Below are 18,501 nucleotides of genomic sequence, written 5' to 3' on the forward strand. Positions count from 1 at the left end.
CACTCCGCTGTGGGAACGGTTAGGTTAGGTTTGGAAAATCTGCGCCATGAAAATGGCGGTTGTGCGAGGAACAGATGATTGTGTGATATAAACTTGATAGTATATCTGACAAATTAAATAATACTTGAATAATTTTGAACAATTATCAGATAATTTATTTATGGTGAATTGGATGATGTATTATGGTAAAAATTATTTATAATGATTATAGTGAACGCTATTTATAATGATTATAATGAACACTACATTATTTCATACCACCTTCATGTATAATAAATTATACAAAATTTTTATGCAACATGTAAAAAAATTATACATCAGTTATCTGCACATAAAAACAATTTATTATTTCATACAAAGTAACATAATAAATACTTTAAATTAGCAACCTAATAAATACTTGATTGCCTAACCTTATGAAGTATGCTGCAAAGTTAAAAATTCCAGATAAAAATCTTGATAATTGCACCTTGATTAATTTTACCATAAATGTGCATTTTTAACCTACATCTACAATTGCCATAAATATATTTGAATGAAATTAATTACATGTATCCAGACAACAAGTATGTCCAGACAAGTATATCCTAACAATGCCCAGATTTCGTGAAATGCGTGATCGCAACGCAGCAAATACAAACAGTCCTTAATCGAGCGTCTGGTCATTCCAGTCTCCTCTTTGTTCTCCCGCAAGAACAGTATCGTGACGTAACGATCGAAATTAAGCGATTCGTGCGGTTGTTCGTCCTGCAAACGCCTCTTTGTACTTGACTCGTTATCAAAGCGAGCCACAGTGCTTGCGTTCTCGTCTTCGAGGGCTGGACTTCGTGGTTACCTTCGGAGGATTCAAAGGACTTCGTCGTTAAATGGGGTAGATTGTGTATCTGACCCTTCTGGGGGTTTCTAAACTAGTCTGAAACTTGAATGACAATCACCTGCGACGTGTACCTTCCAGAATTTTTATGTTGTTTGATGTGGGAGTAGAGTAACTTGATAAGTGACCGTTGGATAGGTGGTTGCATATGTGACTGTTGCATAAGTAACTGGGTATTTGTTAAATGAGTATAGTATACTGGATAGGTATTTGTTAAATAAGTAGTTGTTGTAAGGGTACTGACTACACAAGTAACTGCTAGATAAGTGTTCGTTAGATAAGTAATCGTATAACCGTTCTATAAGTAGTTGCGAGATAAGTAACTACTCGATAAGTAATCGCTGTTGATTACACAAGTAACCGTTGAATAAATACTCGTTAGATAAATAGTCGTATAAATAACAGTCCTATAAATGATTGCAGAATAAGTAACTACTCGATAAGTGACCGCTGTTGATTACACAAGTAACCGTTGAATAAATACTCGTTAGATAAATAATCCTATAAATAACAGTCCTATAAATAATTGCAGTTTAAGTAACAACTCGATAAGTGACCGCTAAGTAACAATATAAGTAAGTTCTAAGCAGGTTCTCCAAATAAATTCTTCTAAGAAATGTGAAGTTATCGAAAGTTCCTTATTATACTGTAAATTTCTTCATTTGAATGCATTGATTATATTATGTAAAACGCAATGGGGATTTCTATTCGATCAATACTCGACTCCCGTAAATTAAAAGTTGGGGAAAAGCAGGGGAGCACCCATTCTTTTTCCCTGCTTTGCTTCGTGGGTCAGATTTATGGCTGGCTACCTGAATAATTAATAATTACAAACGTCGATAAAGCTTAGGGGATTTTGTCTTGAGGAGCACATACATCATTTTCGGGTTGTGTGAAATAATAATGTGGAGAGAGCTGTGGGAAGGGTAATTGAGATGTTTATTGGTGAAATATTGAGTATTGCTAAGTGTTATGTTACCACGCGTTGTATTGCCACGCATTGGTATCTCTATGCGTTGATATTGCCACGCGTTGAATTACCACGCGTTGTATTGCCATGCGTTGAATTACCACGCGTTGTATCGTCACGTATTCTTATTTCGACGCGTTGTTAACTCTCTATGCGTTGTTAACTCTACGCGTTGTTATTTCTACGCGTTAGTATTGCTACGCGTTGTATCGCCACGCGTGGAATTACCTCGCGTTGTATCGCCACGCGTGGAATTACCTCGCGTTGTATCGCCACGCGTTGAATTACCACGCATTGTATCGCCACGTATTCTTATTTCTACGCGTTGTATCGCCACGCGTGGAATTACCTCGCGTTGTATCGCCACGCGTGGAATTACCTCGCGTTGTATCGCCACGCGTTGAATTACCACGCATTGTATCGCCACGTATTCTTATTTCTACGCGTTGTATCGCCACGCGTGGAATTACCTCGCGTTGTATCGCCATGCGTGGAATTACCTCGCGTTGTATCGCCACGCGTTGAATTACCACGCATTGTATCGCCACGTATTCTTATTTCTACGCGTTGTATCGCCACGCGTGGAATTACCTCGCGTTGTATCGCCACGCGTGGAATTACCTTGCGTTGTATTGCCACGCATTCTTATCTCCTCGCGTTATATCGCCACACATTGAATTACCACGCGTTATATCACCACGCATTCTTATCTCCACGCGTTATATCACCACGCATCCTTATCTCAGCACACTGTGAACTTCACGCATATCTCCACTTATTATAATCACCTCGCGTTATATAGCCACTCGCTGAATAATTCAAATACTTCAAATCTGACCCACCACACACCCACAAAATCCAGAATTACTCAACGTTACAATTCCCTAACAATTCCCTTCCTCCATTTATCTCCACAACAAAGAAATGAACCCAACGGGAAGATAACAAAACGATTTCATTTCTTTTCATTCATTTTCCACATACCGGAGGAAACTGAAAAAGGAGAAGGAAAACGATAAAGCAGAATTGGTCGTTTTATCGTAAGTGAGGTCGAGAATTTGTCTGAATTTTCGCCGACAGACAGGAAACCGGTAGCATAATGCCAATTTCCGTGAGCCCTCGTGCGGATTCACTGTGGAATGCTTTACACGGAAGCCCAATATGCGCGGTGACGTCGGATGGACAGAAAAGGGCAAACGATTCACCTTTGATCACAGACCATTCCGGGGTTCTGCAATTATGTACCCTTTAATTACCGTATTTGGCAGGGCGCGTCTGAACCGAGCAATTTGCAGAAATGGAATAGGTGTATCCTTCGTCGAATGTTTGTCCCTAGTGAACCATACTACTTGTTTGACAAACACACCATACATCTTTCCCATTTTATTTTATTTCCTGTTTATTTCATTCTCTATTTTATTTTATTTTATTTTACATTTGTTTCATTCTCTTTCTATTTTATTTTATTTTCTATTTGTTTCATTCTCTTTCTTTTTTATTTTATTTTCCATTTGTTTCATTCTCTTTCTATTTTATTTTATTCTGCTTTATATAAAAAGGTTTTTTAACTTTTTAATTTTATTGAACTTATTCCATTTTACAGTTGAGGACTTCAGTCCTCAAAACTAAGATCTCACAAATTGAATAATTTGGTCATCACAAAATTTTCTATCTAACCTTCATTTGAATAATTAAGTTACTTCAATATTCATAACTCCACAATGACATGTAAACTCCCCGAAACTCGCCCTAAAAGCAGCCACATCGTGTCCAGCAGCATAAAGGCATGAATGGTATACAAGAGTCCCCGGACCACCCTAAACTCGATTTTCCGTTGTCCAGTAGTACAATATACCGGGTGACGTCAGCGAGACAAGCAGAACAACCGAAACAGAGCGTGGAGGTACTTAGCGAGCAAAGTGTCGCGTGTTACACCAAGTAACTTAAGACCACTTTGCTGCTCCCAGCGTGTAACCCAAGAGTCGCTCTTTGGCTTCGGTTTCCACGAGAAATTGGATAGGCTGATGCACGCTAGTCGAGCTTTGGCATACCTTTTTCTTCCTCTTCATACTATGCCTCTTCCTGCTCTTCTTCCTCTTCTTCTATTTCGTGTTGACGTTTACCTGCCCACTCGACGGGCATTAGACATTCATCCGTGTCGGGAATGCGACATTGGAAACTGGGTTTTAGGGTGCAAGATGGCGACTATTAGGATTAAACTGAGATTCGCTGTTTTCTTTAGACTCTTGGTGTTCTTTCGTTTACTTGGGTACTCGACGATTTCATTCGTGTCAAGAATGCGACGGAAACTGGGTTTGTTGCGAACCAAGATGGCGTCGAGTCTCTAACTGTATTAAGATTAGCACTGATTATTACGATTTTCACTGAGAAGATTTGATATTTTAATTTGCTTTTCTTCTTCCTCTTCTTCTGTTTTATCATGTTTATCTGGTCACTCAACAAGTATTGAACATTCATCTGTGTCAAGAATGTGGCGTTGGAAAGTAGATTTGTTACGGTCCAAAATGGCGTCGAGCCTCCATCTCCAACTGTATTAGGATTAACACTAATTACTAGAATTTTCACTGAGGAGGTTTGATATTTTATTAATCTTGCTTCTCTTCTTCCCCTTCTTCTTCTGTTTTATTATATTTATCTGGTCACTCAAGGAATATTAAACATTTATCAAAAATATGACGTTGGAAACTGGGTCTGTAGCAAACCAAGATGGCGTCCAATCTCTAACTCCGACTGTATTACGATTAATATTGATTATTAGAATTTTCATTAAGAAGATTTGATATTTTATTCCTCTTGCTTCACTTCTTCCTCATCCTCTCCTGTTTTATCATGTCTATCTGATCACTCAACGAATATTAAACCTTCATTCAATTAGAGCATGTGACGTACGGTTTGTTACGAACCAAGATGGCGGCGTTATCCACAAGATGGCGGCGTCACCCACAAAATGGACGTCACCTAGATACTATCAAGCTATCTTATGTGGGTGGCACAATTACTATACTGATACAATCTGTATATTATTAAAAATTTGTTCACTTTCCCATTCAAAGATACATTACATGAATTTATATAAAATAAATATAACAAGATTTATTAAAAATGAAAACATCATTGTCTGCAATTTTCAAAAGCTCCAGAATGACAATCTATATATTAAATGCTTGAAAATGGTCACATTACATGAATTTATATAAAATAAATATAACAAAATTTATTAAAAATGAAAACACCATTGACTGCAATTTTCAAAAGCTTCAGTGTAGCAGTCTATATATTAAAAGCTTGAAAATGGTCACATTACATGAATTTACATAAAATAAATATAACAAAATTTATTAAAAATGAAAACACCATTGACTACAATTTTCAAAAGCTTCAGTGTAGCAGTCTATACATTAAAAGCTTGAAAATACCACCTTAGAATTTCATGTAAAATTACTTTTACAATTCAGAAAATTAATTACAGCGAATAGATAGAATCTTGATGGATTAAAGCGTCCTGAATAAGAAATGGAGCTTTGAGAAATTGGTCAGAAATTCTCTGTCCAGCACATCTAACTTGTCTTTTTAGCGTGGAGTAACGAGCTTGTCAGGAACCATCGTGTTAGGAAGAAACAAAGCTCTCCAAGGAAGCTCTCTGTTGTATTAAGACTAATAGCGCAGTTCCCGGTCGCTTTTTCTTTGAAGCTTGCCTTTTCTTCGCGAAAATGTTATTAGATGACGAGAAAATAGGAGTATTAGAACTTTAAGGATTTAAAGATTGTTGCTTAGGTATTGGAAGGTATTAGGATTTGTTACTTAGGGATTGTCTGGGGTATTTTTATAAGGTATTAGGTATTGTTACTTAAGGATTGTCTTGGGTATTTTTATAAGGTATTAGGTATTGTTATTTAAGGATAGCAAGGTTTAAAAATTTAGCAATTCAGAAATAATTTGATAATTTACAAGCTTAGATATTTTTAGGTTCACAAAGACATAAATGTGGAATTATCAAATTTTCAAATTTACAAATTTAGTAATTTAGAGAATTATAACTAATACTTCCTCCAAATCTCCCAACTCTCCAAACCTATAAAAATTGTAAACAAAAATTTTTCACAAAAGAATTAATTTTCTATAAGAGACCTAATTTCCCATGAAAGACCAACACACTAAAATTTGTCGAATCATCATAACGGTTACGAAGACTACATGCAGCTTTTCCTGCAACCATTGTCCGCGGAAGACAATGGTCCGCAATTTAGCGGAAAATCTCATGTGCAATCTCAATGGCGAGGAAAACAGTCGAATGTGCAAGGGTGGTCGTTCAGACGTACATAGATACCCACGTTCCTTTTTTTCTCGAAATTGGATCGCGTTTTGCTCGTTCCGGAGGGAAATTAATCGTCTTCGCGAAATGGGGGAATGGCTTCCGCCAATACCTCGAAGGAGGACGCCACTTCCGGTCGATTTAATCTCCACCGATGAGACACGCGAATCCCAGAGTGCTGATAACTCGGTTAGGAAGTTTAACTAATAGAAACTTTTTCCTAGCAAACAGTCGGTTCACGAATTATGGCGACTGTTGTCGTCGATTTTATTTATGGCGGGAAATTCGAGGGGATTTATGGCTCTTTATGGCGGGGAGTTGTTTGTGAAATTCATTTCTACGTGTTTGCTTCTTGGAGGTAGAATGAGTTATTGTATTTTCTGTTATTTAGTGTATTAACAGATGTATTAAATCATAATTAATAAGTTGAGAGATGAAGTTGTTTATTAAAATTCTGTTGAGGGACGTCATTTTTAATTTTTGTAATTTTTTTAAAATATATAATGTACTTTGGAAAATTAAAAATTTAATTGATAATTTAATATTGTTTATATTGTTCACATTTATATTAATTTTATTTGTAGACGTGTTTAGTTTAATCTTCAATATTTATTGAAAGAAAATATTTTATCCTTAAATTGTGTAAATCATTTTTAACTAATATATGAATTATTTATAACAGCAATTAAAGTAACAGAATAAATTATTTAAATGTTGCAGTGAATAATAAAATATGTTATTAAAATTCAAAAGCAATTATACAAATCAATTTCATAAAATATTAATTATTAATTACTAGTAATTAATGTGATAGAATATATTATTTTAAATATTGAAATGAATAATAAAATATGTTATTAAAATTCAAAAGTAATTATACAAATCAATTTCATTAGATATTAATTATTAATTACTAGCAATTAAAGTGATAGAATATATTATTCAAATATTGAAATGAATAATAAAATATGTTATTAAAATTCAAAAGTAATTATACAAATCAATTTCATTAAATATTAATTATTAATTACTAGCAATTACAGTAGTAGAATATATTATTTTAAATATTGAAATGAATAATAAAATATGTTATTAAAATTCAAAAGTAATTATACAAATCAATTTCATTAGATATTAATTATTAATTACTAGCAATTAAAGTGATAGAATATATTATTCAAATATTGAAATGAATAATAAAATATGTTAATAAAATTCCAAAGCAATTATACAAATTTTAATAAACATCATCAGTAACAATAGTAACAAGCAACATTAAAGTAGAATTTTAACAATTGAACCACAGCAAGTTTTACCGAATCAAAATTTTTCTGAACAGTAATTAAAACCTTAATGAATATTCATGGAATTAATTCTCGTGTAAAAAAATGTATAATCAACCTTGCCCGCATCTCGCACAGGTGTTGCAATCTGACTATGAATGTTATCTGAGTATCGGGTACGCGAAAAGCATGTCGCAACGAGGTCTGAAAGAAAAGAAACGACACACGATAATTTTCATGCAAAACGCCATTGCTGTGGAAACGGGAGAAAGTGAGAAGGCAAAAAAAAAGATATGTTTGCAACTGTGTTCCACATATAAAATTACATCCCGTGTATTGCTGAAATTAATTAAACGATTTGATTATACCTTGTAACGTGTATTCTGGATATCCACAGATTAAATAGAAGAGAAAGTACGATCAGATGAGAGCACTGGTAATGTTATGCTGGATTTCTATGTTTGTAATTAGAAGTGTAGAGAAATATGTGGGTTGAAGAATTTATGAGATGCAGGATGATTGAAGAAATGACAGTGTTGGAAACAGATGTGGGTTTAGAATACGTGTTTGAAATTTATTGGGGTGATAATTCGGTGTCAAACTTAATTTCTGGGCTGCAAGTTTATTTTTAAATTCAGTGGATGTCAAAATTATTTTTAAGGAAATTCACTTGGACATCGAAGTAAATTTCTGGACTTCAAGTTTATTTTTAAACAAATTCAGTGGATGTCAAAATTATTTTTAAGGAAATTCACTTAGACATCAAACTAAATTTCTGGGCTGCAATTTATTTTTAAACAAATTCAGTGGATGTCAAAATTATTTTTTAGGAAATTCACTTAGACATCAAATTAAATTTCTGGACTTCAAGTTTATTTTTAAACAACTTCAGTACATGTCAAAATTATTTTTAAGCAAATTCACTTGGACATCAAATTGAATATTAAACAAATTCGCTATGCATCAAATTGAATATTAAACAAGTTCACTATGCATCAAATTAATTATTCATCAATTTTAACTAGGCATCGAATTCAGTATTAAGTAAAATCCCTTAGACATCAAGTATGATTAACCAAATTCACTTGAACATAAAATTTATTATCAAATTCACATAAACATCCACTTAATTATTAAATAAAATCAATTAGACATTAAGTTCAGTATATGATATTTATATGATATATATGATACTGATATTATTTATATGATATATATGATGCTGATATGATACTGATATAATACTCATATGATACTGATATGATACTCATATGATACTCATGTGGTACTCATATGGTACTAATATGATACTCATATGATACTCATATGATGCTGATATGGTACTGATATGGTACTGATATGATACTGGTATAATACTGGTATGATACTGATATTATTTATATGATATATATGGTAGGTACTGATATTATTTATATGATACATATAATACATATCATACGATATGATTACAGTATCATTATATGATATGACACTGTATACGATATTTATGTACATAGTTTCAAGTATTTCTGTACACAGTCTTTACCGATAATGAAGGTTAAAAAGATTTATACCGCCAATTCAACTATAATCTATCTTCCACGCACCAGAGAATGCACTTGACGTTTAAAAGGGATATTGCATATTTTTCCGGTCAACGATCATCGTAATCGACATTTCTAATTCCCTTTTCCTCTCACGTCGAGCATGAAACCGTTTCTCGTGACTCAACGCCATTAGATGCTTTCTAGCTAATTTTTTGCCTGTCGATGGAAAGTTTGCGCTCGATTATTTCAAGCTAATTAAGTAATCGTTTAAGCGATAAAGAAAGGAAATTACCTAAACGTTTCGTTTTCATAGGAATTTTCATTGACGAAATAGAAATGTTCTTTCGATGGAGACCGCTGGGTATTCAGGTGTCTTGCCCTCATTGGCTAGAATTCAAGGTTTCGCAAGAATAGTCCCTGTTGGCTGTGATTCAATATTGGCGACCTAATCGAATTATATCGGAGGAATGTTGAACTTTCAAGTTATTTCATATCAGTGAATCATGTCATTCATGATCCCAAAATTTAGCTATGCTAATAAATTTTATAGGCACCGATTGTTGAAGATGAAGTTTGTGATGAAGTACAAAATGACGAGGTGTCAGACCTTTTATGTAGACAAACCCTTCTTCCATGCTACAATTTATAAATTAAAAATACCAGCACAGAAAATGTCATCAAACTTCCAAGCAACAAATTACAAATAAAAAATACCAGCACAGAAAATGTCACCAAATAATCAAAGCCACCCCAACACCTTAACAAACAATTTCCCTCATCCGAAAAAGTCTCGCAACATCCCAAAGAGCCTCGCAACACCCCAAAGTTGCCCAGAAACTAAAAGAGATTACCAAAGAAAAGAAAGTGCAGGCAACCCTTTGCAGGGGGTTGCAGAAGACGTCCGAATTGCGCGAGCAACCGGTCGAAAATAACAAAGGGCCAGCAAAGCGGAAGTTACGTTCCTGATTCGACCGGAACACGGTGGTGCCATGGACGTCTGCGAGGATCGGACGGGGGTTGCCATGACGACTGAAGGTTCTCAACACGTGGTGGTCCAGCGCCGACCTCGCGAAGGGTAAAAAGGGATTTTTACGTATTAACGAGCGTTGCATCCAGAGCTTGCAGACACGCGGAGAGCGTCTCAAAGGAGTGGCAAGGGTGTCTCAAAGGGGAGGCGAGGAACGTATGGGAAGTTCGCTCCTTTTACGTCCTTCTTTTTATGAGTTTCGCCGTCTCGAGATGTTAATTCGCTGCACGGGGCTGGCTAATTGTAGCCAGTCTGCAGTTAGGGTGCATTCCCTGCTTTTAAGAGATTCTATAATAATGCGGATGAGTTTTACGACTTTATGAACTTCTTTGACAGGTTCTTGTACTGAGAACTTGGGGTAAAAGATACTTTTTTAGTTGGGAAGAATTATTTGATTATCTACGTAATGATTGTGTTATATTAAATATGATATATTCATTGTGTGATAGCAAATGTGATAATAAGTATGATAGAAAGTATGATATTATGTATGATATGAAATATGATGTCGAGTATGATATTATGTATGATATTAAATATGATATCAAGTATGATATTATGTATGATATTAAATATGATATCAAGTATGATATTATGTATGATATTAAATATGATATAAAGTATGATATTAAGTATGATATCAAGTATGATATTAAGTATAATATCAAGTATGATATTAAGTATAATATGAAGTATGATATCAAGTATGATATCAAGTATAATATGAAGTATGATATCAAGTATAATATGAAGTATGATATTATGTATGATATTAAATATGATATAAAGTATGATATTAAGTATGATATTAAGTATAATATCAAGTATGATATTAAGTATAATATGAAGTATGATATCAAGTATGATATGAAGTATGATATCAAGTATAATATGAAGTATGATATAAAGTATAATATGAAGTATGATATCAAGTATAATATGAAGTATGATATCAAGTATAATATGAAGTATGATATCAAGTATAATATCAAGTATGATATTAAGTATAATATGAAGTATGATATCAAGTATGATATTAAGTATAATATCAAGTATGATATCAAATATAATATGAAGTATGTTATCAAATATAATATGAAGTATGATATCAAGTATAATATGAAGTATGATATCAAGTATAATATGAAGTATGATATCAAGTGTAATATCAAGTATGATATCAAGTATGATATTAAGTATAATATCAAGTATGATATTGAGTATGATATTAAATATGATATCAAGTATGATATTATGTATGATATTAAATATGATATAAAGTATGATATTAAGTATGATATCAAGTATGATATCAAGTATAATATGAAGTATGATATCAAGTATAATATGAAGTATGATATCAAGTATGATATTAAGTATAATATCAAGTATGATATTAAGTATAATATCAAGTATGATATCAAATATAATATGAAGTATGTTATCAAATATAATATGAAGTATGATATCAAGTATAATATGAAGTATGATATCAAGTATAATATGAAGTATGATATCAAGTATGATATCAAGTACAATATCAAGTATTATATTAAGTATAATATCAAGTATAATATCAAGTATAATATGAAATATGATATTAAGTATAATATCAAGTATAATATCATGTATGATATTAAGTGTAATATCAAGTACGATATCAAGTATGATACCAAGTATGATATTAAGTATAATATTAACCTAAAATGATATAGAAATCGTACTTATTTCAAGAGTTATATATTTAAAACAATGGGATAATTTACAAGAGCTAATATTCTAAATCCAAAACATTTCATCTACAATATCCATCCACAACTTAAAACTCTACATACAAACTCTAATAATAAAATATCTATCTAAAATATCTATAAAGTATATACTATCATAAAACGATAAATAAAAGTATGTTTAACAACCCTTAACCCACTTAAAAATTCGATGAACCACAAACACTGATGATAAGAATTGATACATGCCCCACGGGTCCTATTCGTACCCCAAATCGTTGAATCATTATTCGATTCATTGCTCTCGACGCGGGTCAGAGGTCACGGAACTCTCTCAATTTTCGAGGGTTTATATTCGGTTGCATGTTTCCCGTCTAATTAAATCGATACACCGGAAACCAGCCGCCACGTGCGACCCAGCGAAAACTCTTCGAGCAGTCAATTAATCCGCGCAGCGAAATTAGTCAATGACGTCCGAGTGCGATCGATACGTCGCGACGAAACAATTCGTCTCTCATATCGCTTCGAGGGAGACATTTTTCAACGATGATTTATGTCGGCTGTCATCGAGTTCGAACACTGTTGACATCTCGTTTGCTAAAAATTTATGAATGAGGTTCTGAAAGGGTATTGGGGACATTGGGACGCGGACATTATGACGCAGGACGTTATGGCGCAGGATATTATGACGCAGGACGTTACGACGCAGGATATTACTAAAGAACTTTGTAGAACACAATGTGAGTGAGTTAAAATGTTAATCAAGAAGCAATTATATTAAATATGATCATTGGAATATCCATGCAAATATATTGAACACATATGTAAAATAACACACATATGTAGAATAACAGACATATATCGAATAACACATACAAATGTATACATATAAAATGAATAGTATTGAAATTTGACATCCAAATTATTACCCAATTTTATCTAACAACCAAATCAGTAAAATTAATAACCACGTTGACTAAAATTTGTGAATGATTTAATTTTGGACGCAGCACAAAATTAGATGGAAGTTGAATAGTTGACACCAGGGGATAAAATGTTTCCCAAATTTCACGAGAGTTGCTTTAATCGATGGAGCAGAGTAGTATACGGTCCTGAGAGTCGAGACAAGGTCCGAGACAGACCGTTCATCTGTCAAACGCAGAGGACAATAAAGTGCAGAACACACAAGGGTGGTTGGGGGTGGCAGCCAACAACTTTGCATACGTCAACGCCCCTCTGCTTCGATATTCAACGAGGGATAGCGACAAAGTTTGCTCGAAATAATACCATTTGATGCTTTCAAGTTAAAATGGGCCCTGGCAATTTATTCTTACAATTTTAATAGACACTTTAAAATTTAATATATTGAGTTATAATTATTGTTTCATATCATTTGATGCTTTCAAGTTAAAATAGGTACTTTGTTTTTGCAATTTTAACACAACTGAACACTTTAAAATTTAATATGATTTTGAGTTACAATTATTATAACTCATTGTGTAAAAATAATTATAAGTCTTACAATTTAGTATTTGAAACGAAATGAACATTAAAACGAAATGTTTCTTAGTGCAAGATTGCAGAGAATCTAAAGTAATCTCCAAGACGCCATTAAGTCGTACAAATAATTGCATATCAAGCATTCGCGACGAGATCGCGGAATTAACGTTGAATTAACGATGTCTCGAGTATCCGCTAATTATACCGATAATCCTTACTCGTGTAAAGCGTTCCGAAGCCCATCCAAACGACGCTGTACTTAATTAATGCTCTCATTAGAGTCCCAAAAGTCTCCCTAATGACCTCTTTTTACGAGCACGCCTCGAATACAAACCTTCCATTTTGTTTTCCTTTTTCATTCTTCCGAGCGTTCCACCAATTTGTTTATGACCTGGTTCGTGATGAGGTCGACTGCCTCGAACGAAAAAGCCCTGGGCACATTTTTTATTCTAATGAGGATGTTTCTAATTCTGTGTTGAAACATACTGTGCTGCGTTAGATTAACTTGTGTAGCGTTGGATTACTACACGTTAGATTAATGCGCGTTAGATTATTACGCGTTAGATAACTGCACGCTAGGTTTCTACGCGTTAGATTATTACATGTTAGATAACTACGCGTAAGGTTTCTACGTGTTAGATTACTACACGTTAGATTACTACTCGTTAGATTACCACGCGTTAGATAACTACACGTTAGGTTTCTACGTATTAGATTATTACATGTTAGATAACTACTCGGTAGATTACCACGCGTTAGTTCACTACACCTTAGATTTCTACGCATTAAATTATTACATGTTAGATAACTACACGTAAGGTTCCTACGCGTTAGTTTACTACACGTTAGATTATTACATGTTAGATAATTACACGTCAGGTTTCTACGCGTTAGTTACTGGCAATATAGGGATTGATAAATTTGAGAACTTGGGGATTTAGAAATTTGTGTTCTTTTAGGAAGTTTGGGAATTTTGGAAATTTTTACACTTCAGAAATTTTTGACATTTTAGAAATTATGGAAATTTTGGGAACTTTGAAATATTACAAATTTTTGATATTTTAAGAATTTTGACAAATTTGAGGAACTTTAAAATATCACAAATTTTTGATATTTTAAGAATTTTGACAAATTTGAGGAACTTTAAAATATCACAAGTTTTTGATATTTTAAGAATTTTGACAAATTTGGAGAACTTTAAAATATTACAAATTTTGGATATTTTGAGAATTTTGACAAATGTGGGGAACTTTGAAATATTACAAATTTTTGATATTTTAAGTATTCTGACAAATTTGGAAATTTTTGATATTTTTAGAATTTTTATTAATATCTAATTTAAGTAAAACTTTAAAAAATATTTAACTAGCTACCTAAATAATTAAATAACCGTTTGAAATTTATAATTTGCAGGCTCTTTGAATAAACCCTGACATTTACCAATAACCTAACCTCTAAATTGGCCTCCCGGTATATAACCACGCCATATAAATTCCTACGTTGAAACTTGTCTCGCGATTTCTGCTCAACCCGACGGAAATTACATCAGTTAGCGTAGAGATCCCTGTTTACAAAGCTACATTGTCCTGTTACATGGAGTAGGTACTTCAGTACGCTACGGAAAATTTATCTGCGAGTTTCTAAGCGATTACCTGTACAAGAGTGCTCTGAAACGGAGCGTAGGTAACGAGAACCAGCGGTTCTCCTATACAGCGTAGCTTCACAACACCGAATTGGATGGTTCCAACCACTTTTGTACCTCTTCTTCCTTCACGACCTTCTTCCTACGATTCGAAACGATTCTCGTGGCTGTTTCGCTTTCACGGTAAATGAAACGGAAGAAACCCGCCTTCCGAAGCTGCTTGAATCTCGTTTGACGCACTGATTATTACGCTTTTGATACTCGAAAGCGATTTTCGAGGGGAAATTGAGATTTGGCAGAAAGGTTGACTTTTCATTTTTGGTTTTATGTTTCTATTGAATGGGATTAATAATAAAGGAGTGCTGTGAAATATTTGTGACTGGTTTTTGAATTATTAATTACCTTGGAAAATTTGTAAATATTTTTATAAACAATATTTGTGTATATTTTTATAAACTCCTGTGTTCATAATAAAAATTGCAAATGTTACTTGTTACAATGAAAACATGAAATATTCTTGCTACATTAAATATCTGCAAAATTTGTAAATATTTGTATAAACATTTGTTTATATTTCTATGAACTCCTATATTTATAATAAAAATTGCAAATGTTACAATGTAAACATGAAATATTACTACATTAAATATCTGCAAAATTTGTGAATATTTTTATAAACAATATTTGTCTACATTTCTATGAACTCCTATATTTATAATAAAAATTGCAAATTTTACAATGTAAACATGAAATATTACTACATTAAATATCTACAAAATTTGTGAATATTTTTATAAACAATATTTGTCTACATTTCTATGAACTCCCATATTTATAATAAAAATTGCAAATGTTACAATGTAAACATATTGCTACATTAAATATCTGTTAATGTTTCTTGTTGCATAATGTATTTGTTTTGTGAAATAATTAAGTGTCATATAAGTGAAATGATAAATGTTTAGCATAAAAATTTGCTTCGTTGCGAAGGCTTGTAGTCGAGAGCATTAATTGACACGCTAACCACGTGAAAGCATCTCGAAGTTGCCTAATTTGTCTCTAGAAATTCGAACGGGCGGTTAATTAGCGAAAGGTGACTAAACAGAACGCTCCGTTTTCTCTTTGTTACAGGAGCGACGTCTTCCTGGAACCGTATCTGCAGCAGCATGGAACCGTTCAGGTTGTCAGCTCACCTAGTACGCCTCCGCCAAATCCGCTTCAGCATCATCAGCTTACGCAGCTACATCATGTACAGGTGAGTCTCATCATCCTCTCAATCTAAAATTTATACACCAAAACATATACACCCTCCACATTACACAGATCAAGATTTCAAAATGATTATTTGAACAAATGCTGAAATTTTGGTTTGCTAAAATGACTTCACATTGCAAACTTCACATCCAAACTTTCTTAGTACATCAAAAATTGCTTATAAAAATAAATAGCCAATTTGCTTATAGAAATAAATTAAAAAATGTATTTATTTATTTATAAAAATACAGAAAAAAAAATTCAAAAATGTCGTAGACAAAAATGTATGAATGAATTTTTAGGAATTTGTAAGAACAGTACATGAAAATGTATTATATACATCAATAATAGGGGATGAATAGCACACATCATAATTTAGCCCTCCAGTAAAACGTTGAAAGCATCGAATCATTGGAAAATCGCAACCCTAACGGAATACTTTCTGCGGCGAGCAATTAAGGGATTCGCAATTAGCTGCAAGGGTGTTCAGCACGCGTTGCACGTCCTCGTTTAATCCGTTTAACCCGAAATGCCGTTGTGTGTCAGTCTGCATTTCAAATTAAATTACACTCGAAACTCTGGCACGCGGTGAACCCCTTTGCAAATCCTCTTCGAACCCCCCAATCGTACCCCACTTGCTGGAGAAATGGTGGTATGGGAAAAATCGAAAATGTGTAGTACATTATTTTTTTATGATATATTTGCAAATTTAACGGAGAGATAAACTTGTTTATTAATAAAAAATAAAATGTAGGCATCGGTAGGTTCGGAGGATGTGTAGTCTCGTGTGATCTTCGACGTCAAGGGACAGTGTGTGGCGGTCCCATGATGGGATGGGAGACCGCTTGGAGGTCTGCCAAGAAAAAATTAGGGGAAGGGTGTTTTTTCACCGTTTTTTCTCGATAATTAGGTTTGCTACATTAATTAAATAGGGATATATAATAGGAACTTCAGGAATTTGTAGGGCAAAAAGTGTATTTCTGGGGATTTTAGAGTATCAAGGTTGCTGTAGGATTTCGTACATTCTATGATAGACATGGGAAAAGAGACACTAGGGAATTAAACATGGATTTCTCTCTCCCCTAGGAATTTTCTCTAGGGATTAGTTAGGAATTCATCCCTAGTGTTCGAGAAGAATCTAGGGAAAATCCGGGGTTTTAGGGTTTTTGGTATGAAAATGGGATAGAATGTGTGAAAGTCCTTTGATGTATAAGAGGGGAAAATAACCCAACCCCAAGGATATGTAGGGAAAAAATACTCGTGGTTGTTGTAGGGGAATTAGAGAAAGAGACGAGTAGAAAGTTTTAGTTCCCTAGGTGTGTGTTGTAACAAATCTCCTTGGAATTTTAGAAAATAGATTATATAACAAATATTATAGTAATAAATCTTACTCTACATAATCTATGAACAGCTCAACACAAAATATTTAAAATTGCTATAGTTCAAACTAAAACACTATAAGATAAAGAAACTTCTCTAGATCTTTATCTAGGATAGTTAATCTAGTTACAATGTTAGTAATAAAATACAGTGAATAATACAGTAATGAACAAATGAATTTCAGTATTATAGCAATTGCAATCTCGAAACTGCAGATAATCAATAAACGGTAAACGAACGCGTCCATACAAAAGAAATAAATCAAATCAGGCATCGATTAAGGTTCTTCCCACCTTTCACCAGTTTCAAATAATCCCAGGATCCCCCTAAATCCCGCTGGTAAAAAGTGTGAAAAGGGTCGCGCGAAACGGATATCGTTGGTCTCTATCGTTTTCATTGACGCGACTCGGGCGACTGACGAATCGTGGAAAAAAAAAGTTACGAAAAAAGAGGAAGGAGGAGGTAGATATCCAATCGATCAGCATCGATCAACAGAGAGAAAACGCGCTTTGTCAGACAGGAATGGTGAAGGTAGGTGAAACGCGCTTCCTGTGACGATTTGCTATTTTGCGGCTAATCGTTTGACGATTATCCACGGTAGAGTTTGCATAAGCTTCGTCAGCTCGATGGGAAACAAGGGAAAAAGAAAAATTAGGGGGACTTCCGTGTAATCAGCGACGATTTAATTGCTGGATTTAAACGTGCACGGTCGATTATTGCGATTGATGTGTGTTTGAATACGTAAAATTGTGAAAGTTGGGAGACATTGAGGAGTTGGGAAGTTTGGGGATATTTGGGAATTTTAGGGTTTTGAAATTTAGGAATTTGGGGAATTTGGGTAATTTGGGTAATTTGGGGATTTAGGGATTTGGGGGATTTGGGGGATTTGGGGAATTTGGAATTTGAGGAATTTGGAATTTGGGGAATTTAGGATTTGGGGAATTTGGAATTTGGGGAATTT

General features: G+C 33.7%; 1 protein-coding gene across 13 annotated transcripts in view; it reads left to right on the forward strand.

The window, feature by feature from the left end:
* spri (Src homology 2 domain-containing protein sprint) overlaps nucleotides 1–18,501 on the forward strand; it is a 225,163-nt gene that overhangs the window by 174,111 nt on the left and 32,551 nt on the right. For all 13 annotated transcript variants that reach the window (XM_012294180.2, XM_076539436.1, XM_012294189.2 and 10 more), the window contains one exon: nucleotides 16,038–16,161. In XM_012294180.2, coding sequence (XP_012149570.1) covers nucleotides 16,038–16,161 — 124 coding nt within the window. The remainder of the gene's footprint in view (nucleotides 1–16,037; nucleotides 16,162–18,501) is intronic.

The sequence above is a fragment of the Megachile rotundata genome, chromosome 14 (assembly GCF_050947335.1).
Source record: "Megachile rotundata isolate GNS110a chromosome 14, iyMegRotu1, whole genome shotgun sequence".
NCBI classification, from domain to species: Eukaryota; Metazoa; Arthropoda; class Insecta; order Hymenoptera; family Megachilidae; genus Megachile; species Megachile rotundata.